Consider the following 23,369-nt stretch of genomic DNA (forward strand, 5'->3'; position numbering starts at 1 on the left):
AAATCATCCGGGTCACGATCCTCAAACATGAGGTTCTTACGAAGAAGAAGAATAACTAACGTGCCATTTGTATTTTTTCCGTGGTGAATCCCAGTGACGTCCCGTAGGGGTAGGCAGATTGAGCGTCGCTTGGGGGCAGCAGTTACTGGAAGGGCGGCAAATCGAGGAGAATCATTAGATATATATATAAATAGGTAGGTACATAAACTTAGTAATAATGGAAATATCTTTCCATTAAAAAAATCAGCTCACTGGTTGGAAACAAAATGTATTTAACAGGACTGTAATTTTTTTGTCGGGTTCGCGATGTCTAGTTTACTTCCGCTGTCCTTGGACGTCACGTCCTTGATGTCCAGCAATGACACGTGCAGATTTGCAAATTATATTTGAATTTGAATTTTAAATTTTGAAATTTATCCAACTATTCTTGCCAGTCATTCGCGAGTTTTGAATGTTGTTAGGTGTTTTTTTAAATGTATCTAAAACCGTGGGTTGATTCGCAATATTGTCTATTGAAGTAGGATGGCATTACAATTAGATTTAGTGGTAAGTTTTTGTTAGTATTCTATCCATATACACATTTCCTTCTTTAATATTGGAGTGATGAAAGAATACTGGGCGGTATTCTGGCGCTGCCTAGGAGCGGTATTTTGTCTGGGGACGTCACTGGTGAATTCGGACCCGAAAACCCTCCAGTTAAATTAAATCAAATAAGTATGACTGACAAAGTTTAGTTTGCAATATTTATGTCGGATCTTCACAGCATACCTCCATCGTTTACCAGTTAAATTCAATAATATGAAACAAAATATATAAAGCAGGAACGTACATTTTATAAAACCAACAAAACTAACACAAACAAAACTTCTAAAAAATATCATCCGATTTCCCATTAGTTTTAATAATCTCATCATTATAATAGAGCACTGCTTTGCTATTGTGAGCACAGTACATGGTACCAATCGATTTTAATATATAAAGTGTTTTTGAATTATTACATACGCTTATAAGTAAGAATTCTATAGGTACATTTGGCATAGGCAACTTGTTCAAAATACCGCTGTTTCCAATCGCCTGTTTTTATACATTAGGTATCAATTATAATCTTGTCGAAACATTATGTGTAAAAATGTGAATGCAGAATATACCAGTACAGTAGGTACATACCTCTTACTAATTTTTACTGAATTGAAGTTGATAGGCTCCACTAAATATTGACTGGTAGTACCTACCTACTCTATAGAAAGTTGAATGTACAATTTTACATTGATTGTAGATAATAATATTTTATGTTAACATTGTCATGTTATGACTGTATTTGTACATGATAAGTAAAGATCTTATCATATTGATATAGACAGGCGCACACACGGAATGATGACTAGGAGAGAGGGGAGGGGGCATTTCGAAAAAAATATCCGCAATATGTGTATCTGCAAAAGCTGCGTAGCGTGCAACGGTCGAATGCGACTCTCTACGGAGTCTACGGTGTTTGAAAAGTCCACGGCCAACCGATGACACTTTGGTTCCGCTTTTTAGCAGTGCACATAAACTGATAAACATCTGGATCTGCACATACAATGTATTATTTCGTAAAAAGATGAATATTAATTTTAATTAAACTTTAGCGACATTATAATAAAGGTGCATAGCTACATACCTATATAGCTGTGGCGAAGGGTGGAGGTAGGCTGTTAAGATCCTGTATAAATAGGGCATACTAAACTTTGTCAGTTATACGCATTTGATTTGATTGAACTTGACTACAATTTACAGGTGGTGTTAGTTAGTTTTTAAAATTCTATAAAACCCTGCGAAAACTAAGCCATAATAGATAACAGTAAAAAAAATACTCGTCTATCTATAAAATATCTATAATTATGACATTAAATCATACTTACATAATTTTGGATATTTTATAGATAGAATAATATTTTTAAAGTGCACAATTTTGTGGGTTCGCCCAAAGTATATCAAAACTATTATAGTTAGGTTAGGTAGGGTTTAATTGATTTTTTTTAAATTATTTAAGTCAATCTCTAAATTGTAGTCTTAGTTCAATAAAAACAAATACGTATGACTGACAAAGTTTAATGTGCACTATTTATGTCAGATCTTAACAGGCTACTTCCACCCTTTGCTACTGCTACCTATATAGTATATAGCGATGGAGCCTAAACTATTCATACTATCGACCGAGGGTGCTTACTTGATGGAATTTGAATTTAAATTCTAACGGAGTTAAGTTTAGTACTATTCCATTTGAGTCCAATGGAATAGTACAAAACTTAAATCCATTAGAAAAAGTCCCTGTCTACTAATTTTCATACAAATATTTCCAAAACATCTAGGTAGGTACGACAAACTGAAACTTGCTACAGCGATTTTGTCAATGAAATCTGCATATTATATTTTAATTTCTTCTTTGCACTGTTTTAATATCTACTATTTCTTTGTTATTAGATGTCATCTTGTGAACGTCTCAAATTTATAATTTGTAATGTTCACCGTATGTTTAAAAAATGAATTTGAATTATTTTTCAATATTTTTATTACATTTTACCTGATCCTATGTTGTCACATAGTATACAATTTATATTGTGCTTTAAAAATCAACTCTACCCATACGCATGCATATTAAGAATTCGCGTTCATGTGTCATATTATAATGGGTAAGGGCGTCCTGTATAAATCAATCTTTCGAAATATGCGAAGCTTTCTATAAGTATAAGATATCAATTTAGTAAGTAGATAGATAATAATAAATTAATGTACATAATATATACCTTAGGTACCTACCTACCCGCCTTACCTTTCTCATCTCAGGTGTTAAAAGTTCACATATTATTATGAGGCTTGAACAGTGGTAACTAACTAACTGTAAGGCACCATGGTGTGATTCATAGGTGTTATGGTGTTACTTAACAATGCCTTCGCAGCGGGACGCGAACCCGCTGCTAACGGTATCCTAGACGCGATGCTAGGCACGTTAATAAACAGAGATACATAAAGAAGACGTCGGATGAAATGCCGCATTAAGCTACTGCAGGATTTGTATTATGATTAAAGCTATTTCAATAATATTTTTATGGAGCGAACCAAAAGTTGCGCTGTGTCAATACTATTATTATTTTCCCTGGTGGGAATAGACAAAATATTAAAATACGCTTATAAATGCGCTATAAATGTTCTTACCACAGAACAGATTAATAAATAGAATTCCGATGGGCTTAATACCAATACAGTAATTTTTGACGCAGGGTTTTGAATGTGTGAGTGGAAAAAGAACCACGCATTATAGACCTACAATAGTGTGTGTAATAAACCAATATTAAATTAGCGTCAATGCATAAACCGGAGCAGTTATCAGTATTTGACTATAACGTATTCTTGACACGTGTTATAATATCAAAATAAAGCACGGCTCTTATCGGTTTACACTTTACAGGAAGCCAGCAGCAAACAATTTTTGAAAATAGCCGATATAATGGATTATTTGTTAGGTTAAGTTTTCATTCTTGAATGCATGAATTTTGGCAAAATCAGCTATGAAAATTGAAATAATGTCATCTCTTTCCGATAGAAACCTCACTGCAAACTGTGCCACGATGAAATGTGTTATGTACAAATTACACGTAACCTCCTAGATTACAAACACGTATCCAGGTCGAATTATACTCGCAGTCGCAATCCAGAGTTTTACTGTATATAACTATTTGTAAGGTGTTCTTCTTTTCATCAATCGACTGCCTCATCCGCTTTTTAGAAAATCGCCATTGTACATACGAAGGTTCAAATGCTTCGTCTTAAAATGGAAGTAAGTACCCACTGCCTTATTTGGTATTAAACTAGTATTTTTAACTATTTTTACTTTTGTTGCACCCGTGTGACGATATTCATGTTAATTTTATTGAAATTGGTAGCGGCGCGGTGGGACAGAAGGCTAAAAAATGAACCGAAGTGACAGGCGGTTCGAATCCGGCCGAGTAGCCGGCAGAGAACGCCGCCCGGAGTAATTGCAAAAGAATAAAATCCATCGCATTAGTCCAGAGTTTTGATTAATGACAGCGCCACCACTGTGTGTGCTTTGAAGTTTTTGATGATTTTTTTTTATTCATTCATCGCCTCGCAAGACAAAAACTTTATCATTATTTCACATTGTGTTCGAGGTTGAGACCCGTGGGCGGCATTCTAGGCGACGATTTACGAGAGCGTAACGTGTAGCAGAATAACGAAGAAAATTAAGAAAGCATTAAGTATATCGATGATTGTAAACACAGAATTTGAATTCCCATCTTCATCATAATATGTTTTGAGAAAATCGAATTTTAAGTATTCGAATCGATTGATAATCGAAGTAGGAATTTAAAAAATATTATAAATTTGAATGAGACAATTTCTTAAATAGGTAAGATCCTATTTAAAATAAAGCATATTTTCAAAGCATAAAGCAAATTAAGGTTTAATGTATACTTAGATAATAACTCAATTTCGATAGAAACTTAACATACAAATATAGAGGCCATCCATAGACGGAAATCATATTTGATTTTGTACCATGTGACATAGTCGCGCGGTTTAAGCGTCGGCTTATAGCTTCGTGTGTCCTAGGTTCGAATCCTGGGTCCGGCAAGTTCTCATATTGTTTTTCAATTTGTGTATGAGTCAGAGTATGGACCTAGTAGGTTGAGCAAGTGGCTGACATCCATTTCTCGTAAAAACTAAATCTATTAATACAAACCTCCACTCTGTAGAGACCCATATCATCTTATTAGATCGGACATGGTCAAAGAAGAAGACATACTAAACTTATGATATCTTCATATCTTATTGTTTCTTCTTTATTCACTCTTCATGGCTTTCGTAGTCCAATGCGTGAGGCGCTGGTCTTTCACCCAGGGGCTCCAGGTCGATTCCCGATGAGGTCACAATGTATTTATGTTATTTTCTCAAAGCCACACTACGGTTTCACTGCATTTCTGTCATTTACCCTTAAAGCCTGTTGTAGTGTTAGAAAAGATGATATTTTATTCGTATTTTCAAATATATAGTAGGTCGCCAGGTCAGTAAGAGAGTTGGGCTGCAATAATTAGGTATTTGCAATAAACAAGCTTAGATTGTGACCAGGGAATCCAAAATGAATGGGAACTGGCTTACCCTACCGGGTGTGATAGGTACTTATACCAGAGTACGGAACTTGAGTGTGGAAAAATATTGTATAAACTTAAACACGTGTTAAAGAATACTTATATAATTTTCTATAGCTACGTATGTCTCATAATATGCATTAAAGTTTGTCACGTAGACAGTATCCCTGCTTGATGACCTAAAGCGAACCCTGCTTCATAACCTTGGTCTATGGGGGACTGGCTTTCACATATCTATCTTGTTAATCTGTTCTGTGATTGTGACAAAAAGTTACGCAGGTTGTTGCTTGTTTGTTCTGGGTTTTTAGACTTTTCTGACAAAGTAAACACCTCCAGTGGTTCAAATGAAACTGCCATTTCTTTTGACTACATTTATACCTACATTTTTTTATAATAATACGTTCGGCATATTTTTTATTGGCAAGACTAGTTGCGGCATTCTTAAATATTTAAGTAATAAAATCACAAAACCAAATTCGCACCTGTTCTATCACTCACCTGTTACAGGAAGACCGCATTATGTTGTAATATGACTATTTTGTATTGGAAACGAATTTACGAAGGAGTCGTGTGTTTGGTGAATGGAACAAAACTGCGAACGGTAGCACAGTGATTAAAGTGACTCCTTTTCAACAACAATAACTGGAACAGGTCAGTCATTAGCACAAAAATATCAAAATCGACTAATAATTAAGGCCTTCCATACGTCAAATCATATTAAGAACATTAAACCATGTAGATACGTACTGTAAGGCCCACCGCCCATTGCGATGACTAGACACAACGGAAAATCTCAGGAAATGACAGTATATCGTCGGTGTTTTGTAAAAAGGGCAAATCAACCATTTTGGCGAAATCGAGATTTTAATGAAAAAACAATAGGTATGTATGTACCTCAGGGAATGGGACGATGGCCTCCGGACAATTGGACGCCGCACTGTCGTAGACACATGTAGACGAGGTATTTTAATCAGTTTCTATCTACTACTTAGTAGTTTGAATTCATTTTACTCTTAACATAATGTATTCTTTATCGCGGATTGAGAATTACCATGCCTAAGGCTTTATCTCTTTATATATAAAAATCTCGTTTCACGATGTTTGTGGTCGCACTCCTCCGAAATGGCTTCACCGATTTTTATGATTTTTTTTATGTATATTTTTTAGATATGAGAATAGGTCAACAAGTATATTTCATATCGCTAGGTGATTAGGGTATCTCTATCCAGAAAAATTTTTCTTTTATATTTTTGACAATTTTTTTTTGTATTTTTTTTATTATTTGGCATCAAAAAATACTTATAACCCAAAATTTTCACCCTCCTATCCCCACCCTCCCATTTTTTAATCGCGATTTTATTATTTTTGTATGAACAAATTTAACCGTCGTTCGTATTTCAAACAGAACGAAATTATTTATGTTGTTGAATGACAGATGGCGCTACGTCCGAGAAGAATTCAAGAGAAGCGTCATTTTGACATTTCATTCGGCATATCACAACGCAGTGTGTGCAAAATTTTGTACAATTTATTTTAATTTATCTATTTTTGTGTGCGTGTATTACAGTGCACAATGCCAGCAAGACGCAAGGGGGGCCATTTGGGCCGTCGAACGAATAAAGCAACAAACATGCGAAATAGTAGAGCAAAAAGAACAGACGAACAAATCTAACAAGATAACAAAAACGTGCGTGTGAGCATGTTGCAATTGCATGCATCTCAATCACAAGAGGCACGAGCTGAACGAAATCAACAACGACAATTGGAACGGAGCCAAGCGCGCCGGTTCGTAGTTAACACACGCAGAGCAAATGACCGACAACGCCAACAAGTACATCGAACATTTACATTCGCTTCGTTCCTTCGTCTCGCATTCGAGTACGAGCCAGATATTAAATATTCCGCTCATCCGAAAGTGCTGATTGGTGCTATGGACAAAGAATGTCTTCATTGTCATGCGCTCAAATTCAAACATGAGTCAGCCGGGATGTGTTGCGCATCAGGAAAAGTGCAACTACCAGAAATTGAGATACCACCAGAACCATTGAATGGCTTGCTCATCGGCACGGTTCCAGATTCAAACCTGTTCCTGAAGTCCATTCGCACATTCAATTCATGCTTCCAAATGACTTCGTTCGGAGCAACAGAAATAGTTCACAATACTGCGGCAAATGGTCAACAATTCCATTCTACGTTCAAAATCAAAGGCCAAGTATACCACAAAGTAGGCTCATTGCTGCCAATGCCAAACGAACTACATAATTTTTTACAAATCTACTTCATGGGCGGTGAGGACATCAATCGTGTGGATGCACGTTGCGGCTACAATATCCTCAATTAGCCTAATGCCAGGCGCATCGTCGGCGAACTGGAAGCCATATTGAATGAGCACAATGAATTATTGAAATTATTCAAAGCACACATACACGAATTCCAAAGTGACAATCACGCTATTGTCATTAATCCTGATAAAACACGTGCGTCGATTCAATGCGCCTGTTGTTGATGACATTGCTGGAATCATGGTTGGCGACCGCACATCGACGCGAGAAATCGTGATTCGAAGAAGAAACAATAATCTGGAGTTCATCGCTGACACACACCGTTCATACGACGCTCTCCAATATCCGCTAATTTTCTGGAAGGGACAAGACGGATATTGCATAAACATTAAACAACGAGATCCTGTCACAGGTAATTCATTCATTATGAACATCATTACTCATTTTGAATTGAGAAAATGAATGGATGTATTTTTTGTTTTTATCGGCGGTCATCGTCTACAGCGCTCTATTCCTCTTTCTGTCATAGATCCCATCCCCACACACTTACGATACATTCGTTATTTTTTATTTAACAACCAAAATATTCACTAGAAATAATTTATATGGCAGAACAACGTTTGCCGGGTCAGCTAGTATACAATAAAAAACTCTTTTTTCGTTGGAACTTAAACATATGCACGATTAAATCATTGTTTACATCTGCATATTTACATTCTTACTAACTATTAAATCATAATATAATCATTGAAGTATGAATAATAATATTGGATATTTTTTTTAAAAGTACCTATAAGTACCTAACGTCTATTTATTTTCGAATTCCATGGCGTCCAGTTGTCCGGTGCCAAATCGTCCTAGACCCGTACCTTACTAGCTTTGTTGTGTAAAAACAGCGAATTTATATATACCTACACATGAAAGTAGGTAAGTACTTAAAAACGATAATCGTTAGGGCGAATATCTACTTAGTGTTACGAATAAACAGCGAATGTGACATATTATTAGGCCTTTTAAAATATTATATTATAGTGTCTATTATAAAGATAGTATTCTTTCTAAGCTTTATTATAAACTTATTAGACATTTATAATCATCCACAGGTAATTAATAAATAAATGTCAAACGTTAAAAATCCTCCTCCTGTAAAATAGCATTTCGGTTAATTCGCCCTTTTTACAAAACACCGACGATATGTGAACCTCTCTGGGATGGTTTCGTCATGGGAATAATTGATGGGGATCAAAAGGATAACAGCAGTTTTCTTTCATCGCCCGTTTATTATTTTTTGCAATTCAAAGTATGCCATTGCCTTGAGACCCCAAGTCTCTAAAATTGTCACTTTGCAGACAGCTGCAGACGCGTTAGTTTAATTAGACAACAGTTCTGTAAAGACGTGGGTACAGTTAGTAAAGTCAGCTACGTCGTTTTGGCCTAGCACCCTCGATATTATGTTAAAATCATTGATATACTACTGGATGAATCATATGCTTCTTAAAATGACGCCCGATTTTCAGCGAGTCGGCCTTTGTTAAAACTTACTGAGTAAGCCCGGTCTAGCTTGCATCTTACTCTAACTAATAGTCAGCGCATGACGACTTGCTCTGTCTGTTTTGCGTTGCAGCCACCCTTAGGTTCACTATTCCAAGAACGCAAATTTAGTTTTACAGCCAGGGCAATACGGGTGAAATTCGGGAATCCATGTTAACGGTCTTAACGCATTATACCTACATAAGATTACATTAAATATTATAAGACGATATTCGTTATGTCTTTTGTGGTACATTTTTAAAATGACACTTGTATAGAAACTGCTCATCTAGTAGTATATCAATGGTTAAAATAAATGAAAAAAAAGAAACAAAAATTAAACGAACTAACTTAACCATTTTACTGTCAACTACGACATAACAATGTATGCTTAGATAACCATTCATATAATATCCTATTAAGTATATAGTATTAGGTACATTTGTAGATAATCTCGCATACGTACATTAAAATTGCTCAGTAATAATTATATAGTTATTTTTTTATCGCCGCAATAATTTGTGTACAGAAGTTTTGCTAAAACATGTAATTATTTTAGTAATCACTCATTTAATAATAGCCACAGAAATCACTTAAACAATAATTCAATGCAAACCAGATGTCGAAAGCGATGTAATGTATTCTAGTATCGCTGTATTTAGTACACATGGTTGTCAACCACTATCATAACTGGTTTTCGACTCCTGTTTTTCGTTCAGGATATTTTTAATGATAATGCAGTTTTTCATTTGGATCGCGTTATGCATTTTTAGATCAAATTGTGTATTTGTGGAACTTAGATAATTAATTGCCAGTAGGAAGCTTAAAGTTTTGTCGTTTTAAGTACTTGCTTAGTGATATATTGAAATGTGTTATTGTAAGTGCTTATTGCTTCGTATCTTGTTGTATGTTAATAGTTTAGAATATTTGGGTTAGTGTCAATATTAAGACGATACTTCAGTGAAACGGCAAATAATTTTCAACCGCTGGCAATCGGAGAGCGAACGTCGAGGTGTGAATACGTAAATTTGTTTCGTGATGGCGACGGGGGTATTAATTCTTAAATCGTGTAAAGATGACTAAAAACGTCACCCATTTAAGTACTTGAAAAAGAAAACATGTCAATGAATATATCGTCTCTGTTCTGGCAGAACACAATAACTGGAAAATATTAGTTTTGAGTAATTTGATTTTGAAGTTGTTAAAATGTTTGAAATAATGGTCTATCATGTGAGTTTATAAAGCAAACGTAAAAAGGATGACTTTAAAATAAAGACTGTTTATTTATTAAGAAGGTTTCCAGACGGTAAAGTTTGAAATAAGGAACATTTTGGTACTCAATATGTCATTTTTTCGAATTAGTGTTTTCTGGCAGAACAGTGACGATATTATTATTGTTACTAATATAACAATAAACAGAACATTAGATGGACGCATATTGGATTTAGATGTCAAATTATATTTCGTTCGGCACGCGTCATTTGCACAATCCGCGCATCGCCTAGCCACGATCGTTTTAGACCATGCCTCAACTGAGGTATAACCTTAATAATTTCAATTTAATTTTTATTGACAAAATATTATTGAATGGATAATGCAATGTATTGGTAGATTATTTGTGTCATCTTTTGAATTTGTTTTGATAAATGCCTGTTTTTTAGTTCATTAGATTATTTAGTTGAAAATGTCCCTCTGAAGCGGACGAAACCGGTCCAGATGTATTCATTAAAAATGGAAAAAGTGCTAAGAAAATTTTTCGTTTTAATTAATTAACACAATCACTGCTAATCTTTTAATTACCACATTTAAATAACACGTTAATTAAATCTAATGGCCAACGACTCGAAACGCGCCAGTCGCGGTGTTAGCACTAAATGATTTAAATTAATAATAATACAACTCATTCCCGTTTTATACGATATCAAGTTTCTTATTAAACTTTATTAAATAAATATATAAATTACCTAATATAACGATTATCATGACAATTTCCAAGCCGGAGTGCTATTTTAAATTTTTCCATGAGACGGAGCGGTAGTCTGAATAATTTCACGAACCGAAACGGGGCTCCGGTTTGTTCTGATCCATTCCGACCGCTGTTAGTTACTAAAACTTATCGTCATTCCCGTTAAAAAATATATACATTATAATTTATAATATTATTATGGAAAATATAAAACAAACAAGTTTTTGGTGTGGCCGCATGTCACTGAGGAACGCAAAGCGGAAATTCGCAATGACACCTGCGCAGATAGCGCTAATCATTTTGAATAATAATTAACAGTATTAAATAGTTTGTGTCAGGTAACTATGCCTACTATGTAGCTAAAGTAATGAACTATTTTAGATAAGACTTGCTTTCATTTAAAATATTGTTTATCGGATAACTTTATATCTAAATATACATAAGTAATTAATTACATGAATAAAACGGTAATTTAACAATGACTTTGACAGAAACCTTCTCTATTAAATAATGTGTGTATCAAAGTGAAGCTAAAAAAACTCATTAAGGGCGGACGTACCTTAAACGTTGTAGATAATCTATTTATATAATTTTGAAGCCTTATTATCCTTTATATTTATTTTAAACATTTGATGACTGCATAAAGGATTTTTATTACATAAAATAGTATTCTTTTAAACCTCTCGCTCCAATGTTTTAGAATATAGTCATATTTCAGTACATAAATGTGCAGTGGTGTTAAGATTTTTTACATTTATTAATTTTTAAACGCATTTATAAAACCATCAGTATAAGTTATGTTGACATTGTTACAGTGAAATATTTACGATAAAAAATTATATTGATAATCTCTGTGATCCCAAATTTGACAAGAATTAGGGATTTTATTATTCAAAAAATGAGCAAGATTAACACATTTAAATATAATTCTGAAGATACTGATTATAAGCTATGTTTTTGACCATTTAAATGTGATAAACATCCTACGAATAATGATTGCTTTATAATAATTATTGACCTAAGAATAAGGTAGTGTTTTTTTGAAATACGCCATTTCTTTTGGCATTCCCCAGTGGTTAAGCTAAAACATACGGCCGTAGCCATAAATTGACAAACTAAAACTAAAGTAGGGAGTAAGATCATGATAACGCGCGTGTTTGAACATGTACCGTTTAAAAAAAAGATTTTTTTTTTCGGTTAGGTACAACGTTTAAGGAATGTCCAGAATCATGCTTTGAAAATAGAATAAAAGCTCCATTTTGACCTACGCTGAGCATGTCTCCCCTTAACAAAACCGTCATTTAAATACAGAGAAGTTCTAAGTCACATTTGAAATATTTTACAAGAGAGGTATTTGAAACAGTCTACTTCAATTATTTATTAATGTCCATAGACAATACTGGTGTAGGGACCTACCAATGCAAAAAGAAAAAGAGGATACGTTTAGATTTATGCAAAATTAATCAGATACATATGCCAAATTAGTCATTGTATCCATAAAGAAGAAAAGGGACAAATCATATCGAGGTTGCTGAACCATTGAATCTCACATAAGAACATACAAAGTTGTCCAAAAGTAATTAACCTTCTTTTAGCTCGTCTGAAAAGTGGTGATTTTAGACTTTATTTTTGCCAACACTTAAATGTAGGCATACTTTTTTCTACAATACTATTACAAAAAGATGTTAAGAGAAACATTTCTGGATGTGACACAGTTCTACAACAGATATCATTATCAATCTCTTCAATTTGAATCGAGCATATTCTTATTAAAATTTACATTCTCAGTTATATCATTTTTGAAATAGCATTTCCTATCCGACACCACACTATTCTTTGTATACCTTTCCGTCAATCTGACACAAATTAATTATAATGTAGTTTAATACTGTCAATAGGTATATCTACTCGATACGCTAGTACTGCACTGTCTTTCAACTAATTCTGAGTAGGTATAATTTGTTTTCTTTCACGACCCGATTAAAATTCAGTCAGTTTATTTTTCAAAATTTAAATTTATAGTTACATGTGTATTTTCTCTCACCTTACCGCTTTTAATATTGTTATCAGCTCTCTCTCTAATTGTATGGTAAAATATATGTTTTTTTTGGCTCAAAACTAACAAAGGTAAATGTCCTGACAATATTTATTTATATAAAAATCAATGTTGTTGAAGCTTAAATGAATCATAAACATAAAAAAGTTAGGCAAAATAAGAACCTCTGTTGTATCTACTAATTTTCATACATAATCTGAAAACTGTGTTTTTATGTATTGCATACAAAATTTTTACTTATGACTAACTAAAACTAAAACAGCGAACGATATTAATAACAGGGAAGTTACAGAAGATTTTGTCATAATGAAGATGCAACATCACATAAGTATTTAGACCAGTGAAATTAATATGGACGAAGCATCTGGAAAAAAAATGACACTCACTTTTTTGTCAGGTCTGCCGAATGGCATAATCTGTTCTAACGCCATTACAATAAAGGTGATATTGCTATAAATTCCCGATGCTTTTTGTCGGGTCTGCCGAATGGTTCGGTTCGAACGGGTTCGCTCTAATTAACATTGACACTAGAAGCACTGTTCTAACGCCATTACAATAAAGGTGATATTGCTTTAAATTCCCGATGCGTGATATCGCATAATGTAAATTGCGTGACGTCTACCTATACATGTGCGAATGGCGCTATGCGCGAATTTACTTGCTAGCTACTGTATTGAGTGCGTTGTTCATTAATAATGTCATTGATTTAGACAGACATATTATGTACGAAGTATTTTTATTTTTCGAGTAGGTAAACATTAATTACATCTGTACATTTTTTTCCTATCCCCTATCAAAAAGCCAAAGTTAAAAATTATTATTTCATGATTACAATTTTAAATACTTACAGTATAACCCCTATTTTACGTTTTTTAAGGGACTGAAGAAAAAAAACCTAATTGGAGGGGAAAAGTAAAAAGGAGTTTTGAAAAAAAGAACATTTAAATTTTATGTTTCTAAAAAAATAACGTTTTATTAAAAAACAACATTCAATTAAAATTTTTATTGAAAAATCGTTCGATTGTCACGACCATTGGCGGCTTAATCCGGAAAAACCTAGCAGGTCAATTTTGAATATATTATTTTAATTTGCCTTTTCGTTGTATACTGAAAAGACGTATTGCAAATTGACTTTTTATACATTATAGAATAAGTGCTAGAAATTGTTATAGGTCGGTACCTACTAACCCTTCAAGAAATGTCCGTTTTTCATAACGCCAACCCATCGTTAACCGAAATTGCACACAACGCGTTATAATTTTTTGTAAATCAGGTCTACTTTTCTTTCATTGCTTTTTGAAAAATCATCACGATTATAAAAATTGTCTATTTTTCCCACATATTTTTTTTCAAAACTGAGCATTGCAAGAGCGGTCAGTCTATCCTGGCCCTATTGCGTAGAAAGGTTTTTATTCTTTTGAGAGTGGAAAAACATCTTTCACTTTCAACTGTTGTCATTGGTATGACGCAAATAAATTGGAGAACTTTGATCGACTCGGAAAATGTTTCGTTGAAATTATTGCTGAGTAAAAAATGTAGAAGAGAAACTGCACTAATAGCGCCATGCAAATCATCTCGTTGATAAAACACCAATAATTCATTTTTTAACTTGATTATGTTTATTTCTTCTTACAGTTTTACCAAATTTACTTGACGTGTGGGAAAATTATTTTTAAAATCAGTGTAATTTTCTTTATTGAACAAATCGGATATAATGAGATGATCGTTGGATGCAAATCGTGCTTCCATTTCCATTATAATTGTATCACATACTTCAATTGCTACTGCGTGCGTACTAACTGCTAAACAAAAATGTTATAAATCACCAAAAACTCCTTATATATTATTAAAATAACCAAAGGCATTCGTCAAAACCTGTCAACGAATCCGAACCGCATACACAGTTGCGTCTTGAGACCAATTATCTAGTCAGTGTTATCATTCTGTTTCATTTAATTAGGTGAAAAAATCTTTTGTCTCACACTCGGGCATTGCCGATATTACAGTAATTCACGCACCGTTACAAGCTTCGATCTCGTATTTTGTGTTATATCGATCTCTGTCTTATGTATGAGAAACGAGAGAGAAAATTTTATAAAAATATTCAATTTGGGTCAATTTTCAGACTGCCGGCGAACACAATATTTTTGTTCGGGGAATTATCGCCCAAACAAAAAAAGCCCAATAGACTGGGTTGACACAATATCGCGCGCCCTATAATTTCAAATCCACCGATTATTATTAATATTATTATATATGACATTGCACATATTATTAATATTATTATGTCAATTGTAATGCCGGGTCCACACCGAAAACAAGTCGCGCGACAACTCGTTAAATTTTACGATAAGCATGATAATTATCGTAAAATTTCTTAAGCGATTATGATAATTATCGTAAAATTTAACGAGTTGTCGCGCGACTTGTTGCCGGTGTGGCCGCACTTTTAGGTATTTATTTTGGCAGGTCAATGACCGAATGACCTATAGAGGGAGCCGCCAGTGGTCACGACCCAATCATTGTCAAGTGCGCGTAACTCGCATATTTTGAATATTTCCGACGTAAATCGCGGGAAAGAAAAACTTAAATGCGGGTATTAAATGTACTGAAAAAAATACACGCAATTGCCGGGAAAACGTGAATTCAGGGCACGTAAAAACGAGGTTATACTGTATATTATTTTTTGGAATATCACTCTTCTGTGTATTATATCCGTGACTATTTCAGGTAAGTCTATCGTCAATATATTGACACAATAAAACATGAAGTTTTGTTTTTTGTTAGACCTGTACCTAATAATACATTAGTTAGTTATTAATACCCTATAATGTAAATGGACAACTACCGAATCGTCAATATATTGCACCTACCTTTAAAACCTAATTATCGATAGGCGCCATGCAATCGAATTATTAATAAATAAATAATTTTAGATTGGCTAGTGTAAAAAAAATACATGTAGATATGTACATGAAAAACACGATACATACGGAGTGATTGATTTACTGCCGACGTTTCAAGACAAAAACTCTTTTTAATTTAATGCGATTCATAAAAATACTGACATCAATATCAGATATTACTGCTTTTTTATATTCAATTTTAAATCTCGTATGTACTTACTAACTAGGGCTTGAAATATCGGAAAACTGAGAAAAAATACCGAATTTTTTGAAAACATGTTTTTTTGTAAATCACCATTTTGACTGGTACCTACATGCACTAGGTACACGATACCCCACTCTGTAGGCGTGAAGAGTGTAGGTAGGCTGTTGAGATCCGATATAAATAGTGCACACTGAACGTTGTCAAACATACTTCTTTGTTTTTAACATACATAATTTTGAAAACATTTCTGAGAACACATATATTATCCGATAGAAAAAATCTTTTTGAAAAAAGTAAGACACCCCGCAGGAATCGAACCTACATCACTCAGGTATCGCGCCCACGCACATAGATCAGTATAGGTACTAAAGGAGTCATACATAATCGCGAAAAATTTTAACTAATGGCTTTTAATACTCTCTGAAGCGTTTTCCAAATTGAACTACTATTGGCGATCGGCTTTTGCAATTAAAGTAATACATACTTTGATTTAAAATATAAAAGTCAAGGTATGTAATGATTCATAATGCCATAATGCTGCATACCGTGCGGTTCACCTATTTTCTAGCACTTTTAAGGTTGATTTATTTTTCTTATATTACCTTAGTATTTAATTTTTCGTTTACGTCAAGCTTATAAATATTTATAAATTAATTGATTTTACATTTTATTTTTCTTTCTCCGTAGATACTTAATCTATTACATCAATCAATTTGTACGTTATTATGTCAACATACAATGACATTAATATGGACGAAGCATCTGGAAAAAAATGACACTCACTTTTTTGTCGGGTCTGCCGAATGGCATAATCTGTTCAAACGCTATTACAATAAAGGTGATATTGCTATAAATTCTCGATGATTTTCGTCGGGTCTGCCGAATGGCATAATTCATATTTTAATATCAATATCGTTCGCTCAAATGAACATTGACACTAGAAACATTGTTCTGACGCCATTACAATAAGGGTCATATTGCTATAAATTCCCGATGCGTGATATCGCATAATGGAAATTGTGAAATTTTGTCACGTGACGTCTGCCTATACATGTTACTTGCTAGCTACTGTACTGAGTGCGTTGTCTATTAATAATGTCATTGTCAACATACCTATCAGTCTTGAGATCTATATTTGGCAATATACTTTTTCCGACTTATACGAGGTGTGAATGCGAAATCTGCTATTCTTGGTAGTGTTGACCTGTGTGTATCTGATAACCGTTTTATAAATAAAATTGTTAACATAAGATATTATTTATTCTCCCAAGGTGGAAAACTAACCTGCCTGTAAAATCTTAAAATAGCGTCCACTTAGCTCATTCAACGTACCTACTTCCATGTAGGTAGATAGGTACTTAATAATATAAGTACCTGTTTACTATTTATACCTAATATTTTTATGCAGCTTTATTTTTTTTTTCTTTGTTTTTTATATCATGTTGTGGACGTCTTGAATTTGTAAAGTTCAATAATTATATGTATGGGTAAATCATTCTACAGTGGCACCATAGGCGATTCACGCGTGTATTGAATTGCTTGCGACAATGCCTGTTACAATGCTAGCAAACAATACCACTACAACTACAAGCCGCATTTGCCGTACCCATGGTGCCACTCTAAAACGATTTACCTCTAATTTACTAAATTTGAATCATACCTACTGTTTTGTTAAATATAATATACATTCTGTTTAAGGGGGAGAGGTAGGTATGCCAGCAGAGAACCTAGCAGAAAAATACGAAGCTTGCAATTTGAGATTTTTTATTGATAATTTTCAATTTCAACTGTATTAATTAATAAATATGTATCTGAAAACATAAAAAAGATTTTTAATTTTTTTTTAAATTTAAAGATAAACTTAAAATTGTAAAAAAATGTAATAAAAGGTGAATTCGTTGCAGGGTCACATCTTATTATTACATTATATTGTATGGTCATATTTATTATTAAAATTTAGTTTATTACGTTTTCAATTTTTCGTCGTTTAGATTTTTGACTAATTCATCGTTTAATATTTTTTATATTTATATTAAAAAACATCGATTTTTATAAAAATATAAATGTGTATAACTTGAAATCCTTTTTATTTATATCAAATTTTATTTTAGGTATGGTCCCAATATTGAAGCTCAAGCTAGGTTCTCTGCTGGCGTGCCTGTCCCCCTTAAGAGCAAAACTGATAATCAAACGATACACATTATCAGTGTGTCTTATTGTTAAAGCTTAGTTACAGTATAGGCACCTACCTACTACAAAGCTTTTAATGATACAAACACATAAAAATACCGTTAATTCGGTAAACTTAAAACCGAAAAACCGACCTTTACTCTCAGTATCTCGCGTAGTAGACCGTGATGTAAAAGTTTTTTTTTATTACGTGCACTTTTGTAATGGTAAGTTACCCACCTTAACATATTTTTTATGAAAACCACAAAACTGCACAGCAGAATAAAAATGTAGGTGCCTACTTCTGTTTCTTTTGCGAGATTAGTTTTGATTTAAGTCGTAATATTATTCTCCACACCATTTATTACTGCAGTGGATTTTGTCTTCACTTTTTAGAGGTCGTTTGTTTACCTCTTATTTATACCACAGAGGTTATAATTTTTATAGAAAATGAAACTCAGTTTTTATTAAATACCCAATAATACCTATCTTTTCTAAAGAATTGGTATTTATATGACATTTTTTGTTTATGGTAAAAGGTAATTATTTTATGAAAACGTGTAATCTGTCATTACTTATTATATAGGTCGCGAAGGGTCGTGATAGTGATATGCTGTTAAGATCCAACATAAATAGTGCACACTAAACTTTGTCCGTCAAACGTATTTGTTTTCATTGAACTAAGACTACGACGTGTAGATAGTGTTTGTTAGTTTTTTAAAATCAACTAAACCTTGTCTAATCCAATCCATATTAGATAATAGTGAAAAAATGTTCATTTATCTATAAAATATCTAAACTGATATCATTAAAACACATATTTTTAGATATTTTATAGATATAAGTATATTTTTTATCGATTATGGTGTCTATAGATGGATGTATATTTGATGACATTGTTCGCAGAGTAAAGCTAGGCTGGAGTGCTTTTGGCCGCCTGAATAATGTCTTCAAAAGTGACCTGCCACTGTGCCTAAAGCGCAAAGTGTTCAATCAGTGTGTGCTTCCCGTGATCACATATGCGTGTGAAACATGGACCCTAAGTAAAAGAGAGATCCAGAAACTTAGAGTAGCATAACGTGGTATGGAGAGGTGCATGCTGGGCATAACGCGAAAGGACAAGAAGAGGAATGAGTGGATAAGGAAGCAGACAAGGGTTTGTGATGTAATAGATTTTATTAAAAGCCTTAAATGGAGATGGACTGGACACATAGCTCGAAGAAGAGACAATCGTTGAACAAATCTAGTCATTTAGTGGTATCCGAGAAGTACAAAACATCCGCAAGGTAGACCCAGAGGCCGCTGAATCGATGAAATGATAAAGTTCTGCGGAAGTACGTGGCAACGCAATGCACAGGACCGAGAGAAGTGGAAGCAGCTTGAAAAGGCCTTCATCCAGCAGTGGATAGATTCAGGCTGATGATAATTATGGTTTGGTTTAGTTATGATGAATTTTCATCACCATCTCTAATATGTCTTTTTAATTCAACGAAAATAAATAAGTATGACTGAAAAAGTGTGCACTATTTTTGTCGGATCGCCCTTAGCATACCTGAACTATTATGGTTTGGGTTAGGCGGCGTTTAATTTATTTTTTGCCAAAAATTGCCAGTATGTTACCTGCAGATTAATGTACATTGTTTCTTAGCATCCTAGCCGAGAGTCCAATATGCTTTGCATTCGCCACTCTCCAAGTATCTACATATTTTGGCCGTATATCGTGGTCTTACAAACGAGTAGTGCACTTCAAAGTTGTTTTGGGAATATCCCAAAAATAGCTTAAGAAAATCGTAGTTTTAAATGGCGTGCTAAATTAGGCAGAATTCTTAATAAATATTACTTCCGTCACCGCGAATCGACAAAATATTATGTAAGGATCTTTTGTAAAAACCAGGATGTAATAACCAATCGCCCCAGTAGCTCTTTCCTTTATATACCGATGTATGGCCCGTATGGGGCACTTCAAATGTGAATGACGTTAAAGGAATCATATGCATATAGATATAATTCAAATATATTATTGTTATAAAATGGGAAAAGCCTTACCTGAGTCTGCGTCAATCCAAGACTCGCTGCGAGCTCTGCTCTTTCGGGCAGGGCGAGGTACTGCGTTCTCTGGAACCGCCTGTTGAGCTGCTGCAGCTGTAGCGAAGAGTAGATGGTCCTTGGTTTCCGCATCTTCTTCCCTTTTCCGTTCACCCTCAGCGAACTCTCGTCCCCAAGGCCGCATTTCTCTGCGAAATAAACTGATCTGAGTCAATTTTGCTCTAAAAATCAATAAGTATCTACTTTTACATTACTACATGCTTAAATACATACATACACTCTTGTAGCTATACTTTTAAAAAGCTATCATTGACATAATGTAGGTCTGGCCTATTGAGTAAAGTCTACTCAATATTAGGTATATGACAATATAATATTAAGTATATATCAAGTAAGTATATGAGAACAATAGGGAGTGTCTTGAATGACTGAATGAAATAATATTAGATTTGGTTTTATATCTAGATCAGACTGCATCATGACACAGTGTTATGGGGTTTCTACAGTTCGAAAAAATATTCTGCAAATAGCAAACACAAATAATGAGTTAAGTATAACTTTGACAATGTTATCGAACAAAAATGAAAACAAAATTGAACCAAGATGTGTGCCTTGAGGGATACCAGAGTTTCTTCGAAAACTCCGCGATTCATTCCCATGGTAATCAACAAATTTGCGGCGATTTTTCAAATAAGAAGCAAAAAACATAATATACCTATGATGCGCCAAATACATTAACTTTTTAAATAAAATAAAAAATTTCTTGCAAATATCTATGTACATCTGTGACGGTAAGTAGGTACCTAGATGTTATTGTGTAAAATCGATTCGAAGCTGAAAGAACTCATAATACCATATTATTGACCTATTAATACATTAACAGCTACTAGTAAATAACCGATAAACCGGTAATAATTAAAAATCCGGTTACCTACCGAAAATATAATTTCTCGGTAAATTCGCATGGCCCAGTCTAGTCAGTAGGTAAATGGTATACACTTGCTTGGACAATCCAGTACAGTATCTCTTTTACTCGGCATGGAGATTTAAATATGGAGGTACCTACTATAATGCCTAATGTATGCGTTCATGGTGGACGAGTTGTAAATTTTCCCCCTATGAAGTCGTTAGTCTCGAGTTCAATTCCCGAGTCTGGCAAATTTATATATTGTTTTGCAATGTGTATTTAGATTTTAGAGTCAGAGCACGCGACTTACTTAACAGGTTGACAAAGTGGCTAATATTCATTTACTGTAATAGTATTTTCAATAAAGAATGGTTTTCGTCTATTTAGTGGAAGCCAGCGGCAAAGAAAGTTTGAAAGAATTTGAAAGGTTATTCCTGAATTCATGAATTTTGTCAAAGTCGGCTATGAAAATTACCGCTGTTCCCTTCTGGCTTCAAATAAACAGACTTGTACCAAAAAATTTACACTCCTTAATCATGCAAAAACATATTCATTCAATCCAGTGACGTCCCGTGGGGGTAGGCAGATTGAGCGTCGCTTGGGGGCGGCAGTAACTCGAAGGGCGGCAAGTCGAGGAAAAACATTTAAATATAAATAGCTACCTAAACTTAGTAATAACGAAAATATCTTTTCATTAAAAAATATCAGCTCACTGGTTTTGTCGGGTTCGCGATATCTAGCTTACTTCCGATGCTCTTCGACGTCCTTGGTGACCAGAAACGACATTTGCAGATTTGCGAATAATTTGTCTGATTTTTTTAGTAATGTACCTATCCATACAACACATTTCTTAGATATTGGACTCGAAAGGATGATAAAAATACTGTATAAAAAAATTAGGCGATATTTTGGCGCTGCGCATGGGCAGCATTTTATCTAGGGAGGCCACTCACTTAAACCAATTTCCCAAAAATTGTATCGCACATTTTATAAACAATAATTGAATATCCATGACTTAATCATATTATTCAACAACATTCATGGTATTGATTTCAGCGTATTCTGCGTATTTATCTTTATTTGATAGGTATAGAATTTATTTTAGTTTTGAACCGACCGGTAACATGGATAAATCATTTGATAAAAATATGGATTGCAACCCTTCCACCACAGTGCTTTCGACCACCTATACTAATATTAGGTATATGTATATGGCATCATATATGTGATATTAGGTATAAATTATAATATAATATTATTTAAACTCCACCAATCATTCCCATAGTATATAATAAAACTATAAATATTCAGTAGCTAATGCTTTAATATCAGAGGGACGGTGAAATACGTAAGATTTCGTTGTTTTTAAGTATGGCTTTTATGAAACGTGTTATTAAAAATATCAGATATCATTAATTCACGTCAACACTCCTGTCTGGTTTCTTTCTGTTTTATAAAGATCGTCTGTTTTTTTTAATAGTTATCTATCTACCAGGAAAGACGTCATCAATATTGAGATGAAAAAAACTACAGATGTATTATTTTGTCAATTCTTCTGCAGACGGAGCATATTACTATCATCAACGATTTGAACAAATGTAAGTGACGAGTAGGTAACCAAAAATAATAGTAGGTATATACGTCCTGCCAACACTTTAAGGTACACACTTGGAGACAGTCATACTTGCGGAATTTAAGAAGATAGCGATAATATTAAAAACTGATGAATATTTGCATACTAAAATTCCAACACAGTACAAAATCGGTAAAATTTTGAAATGGTCACTATAGAAGTTAAATTAAATTTCATGATTTCTGACTTTTTTATCAATGATAAATAGGACTAGAATAACTCAAATCGGATATGTATATATTAAATATAATAAAAGTATATTATGTACCTACTGGTGGAGCACAAAATAATCATACATAGTAATTAAATGAAAATATATTCACATTTTCTAATAGATATTAAAAATTAATATTCTTTACAGTGGTATCATACAATGCATTGTTTGTAAGCAAGAAAAAAGATATTAGTTTACTTTTGACGTCTAGCTATAGTTATTACTTACGTAGGTACCTACCTACTAATTGTTTATATTTAAGATTTTGCTCGATTGTTCATCTAAATTATTTATAAAAAAAATGTTTT

At 33.7% G+C, this 23,369-nt stretch overlaps 1 protein-coding gene across 1 annotated transcript in view; it reads right to left on the bottom strand.

Annotated features, from left to right (window-relative positions):
- Positions 1-23,369, bottom strand: part of LOC147074843 (uncharacterized) — a 181,267-nt gene that overhangs the window by 130,204 nt on the left and 27,694 nt on the right. Inside the window, exon 2 of the mRNA XM_085942683.1 lies at positions 20,308-20,495. Within this exon, the coding sequence (XP_085798809.1) occupies positions 20,308-20,495 (188 nt within the window). The remainder of the gene's footprint in view (positions 1-20,307; positions 20,496-23,369) is intronic.

Source organism: Rhyacophila brunnea, unplaced genomic scaffold, assembly GCF_057557595.1.
Source record: "Rhyacophila brunnea isolate RB1 unplaced genomic scaffold, BYU_Rbru_1.0 scaffold_15, whole genome shotgun sequence".
NCBI classification, from domain to species: domain Eukaryota; kingdom Metazoa; phylum Arthropoda; class Insecta; order Trichoptera; family Rhyacophilidae; genus Rhyacophila; species Rhyacophila brunnea.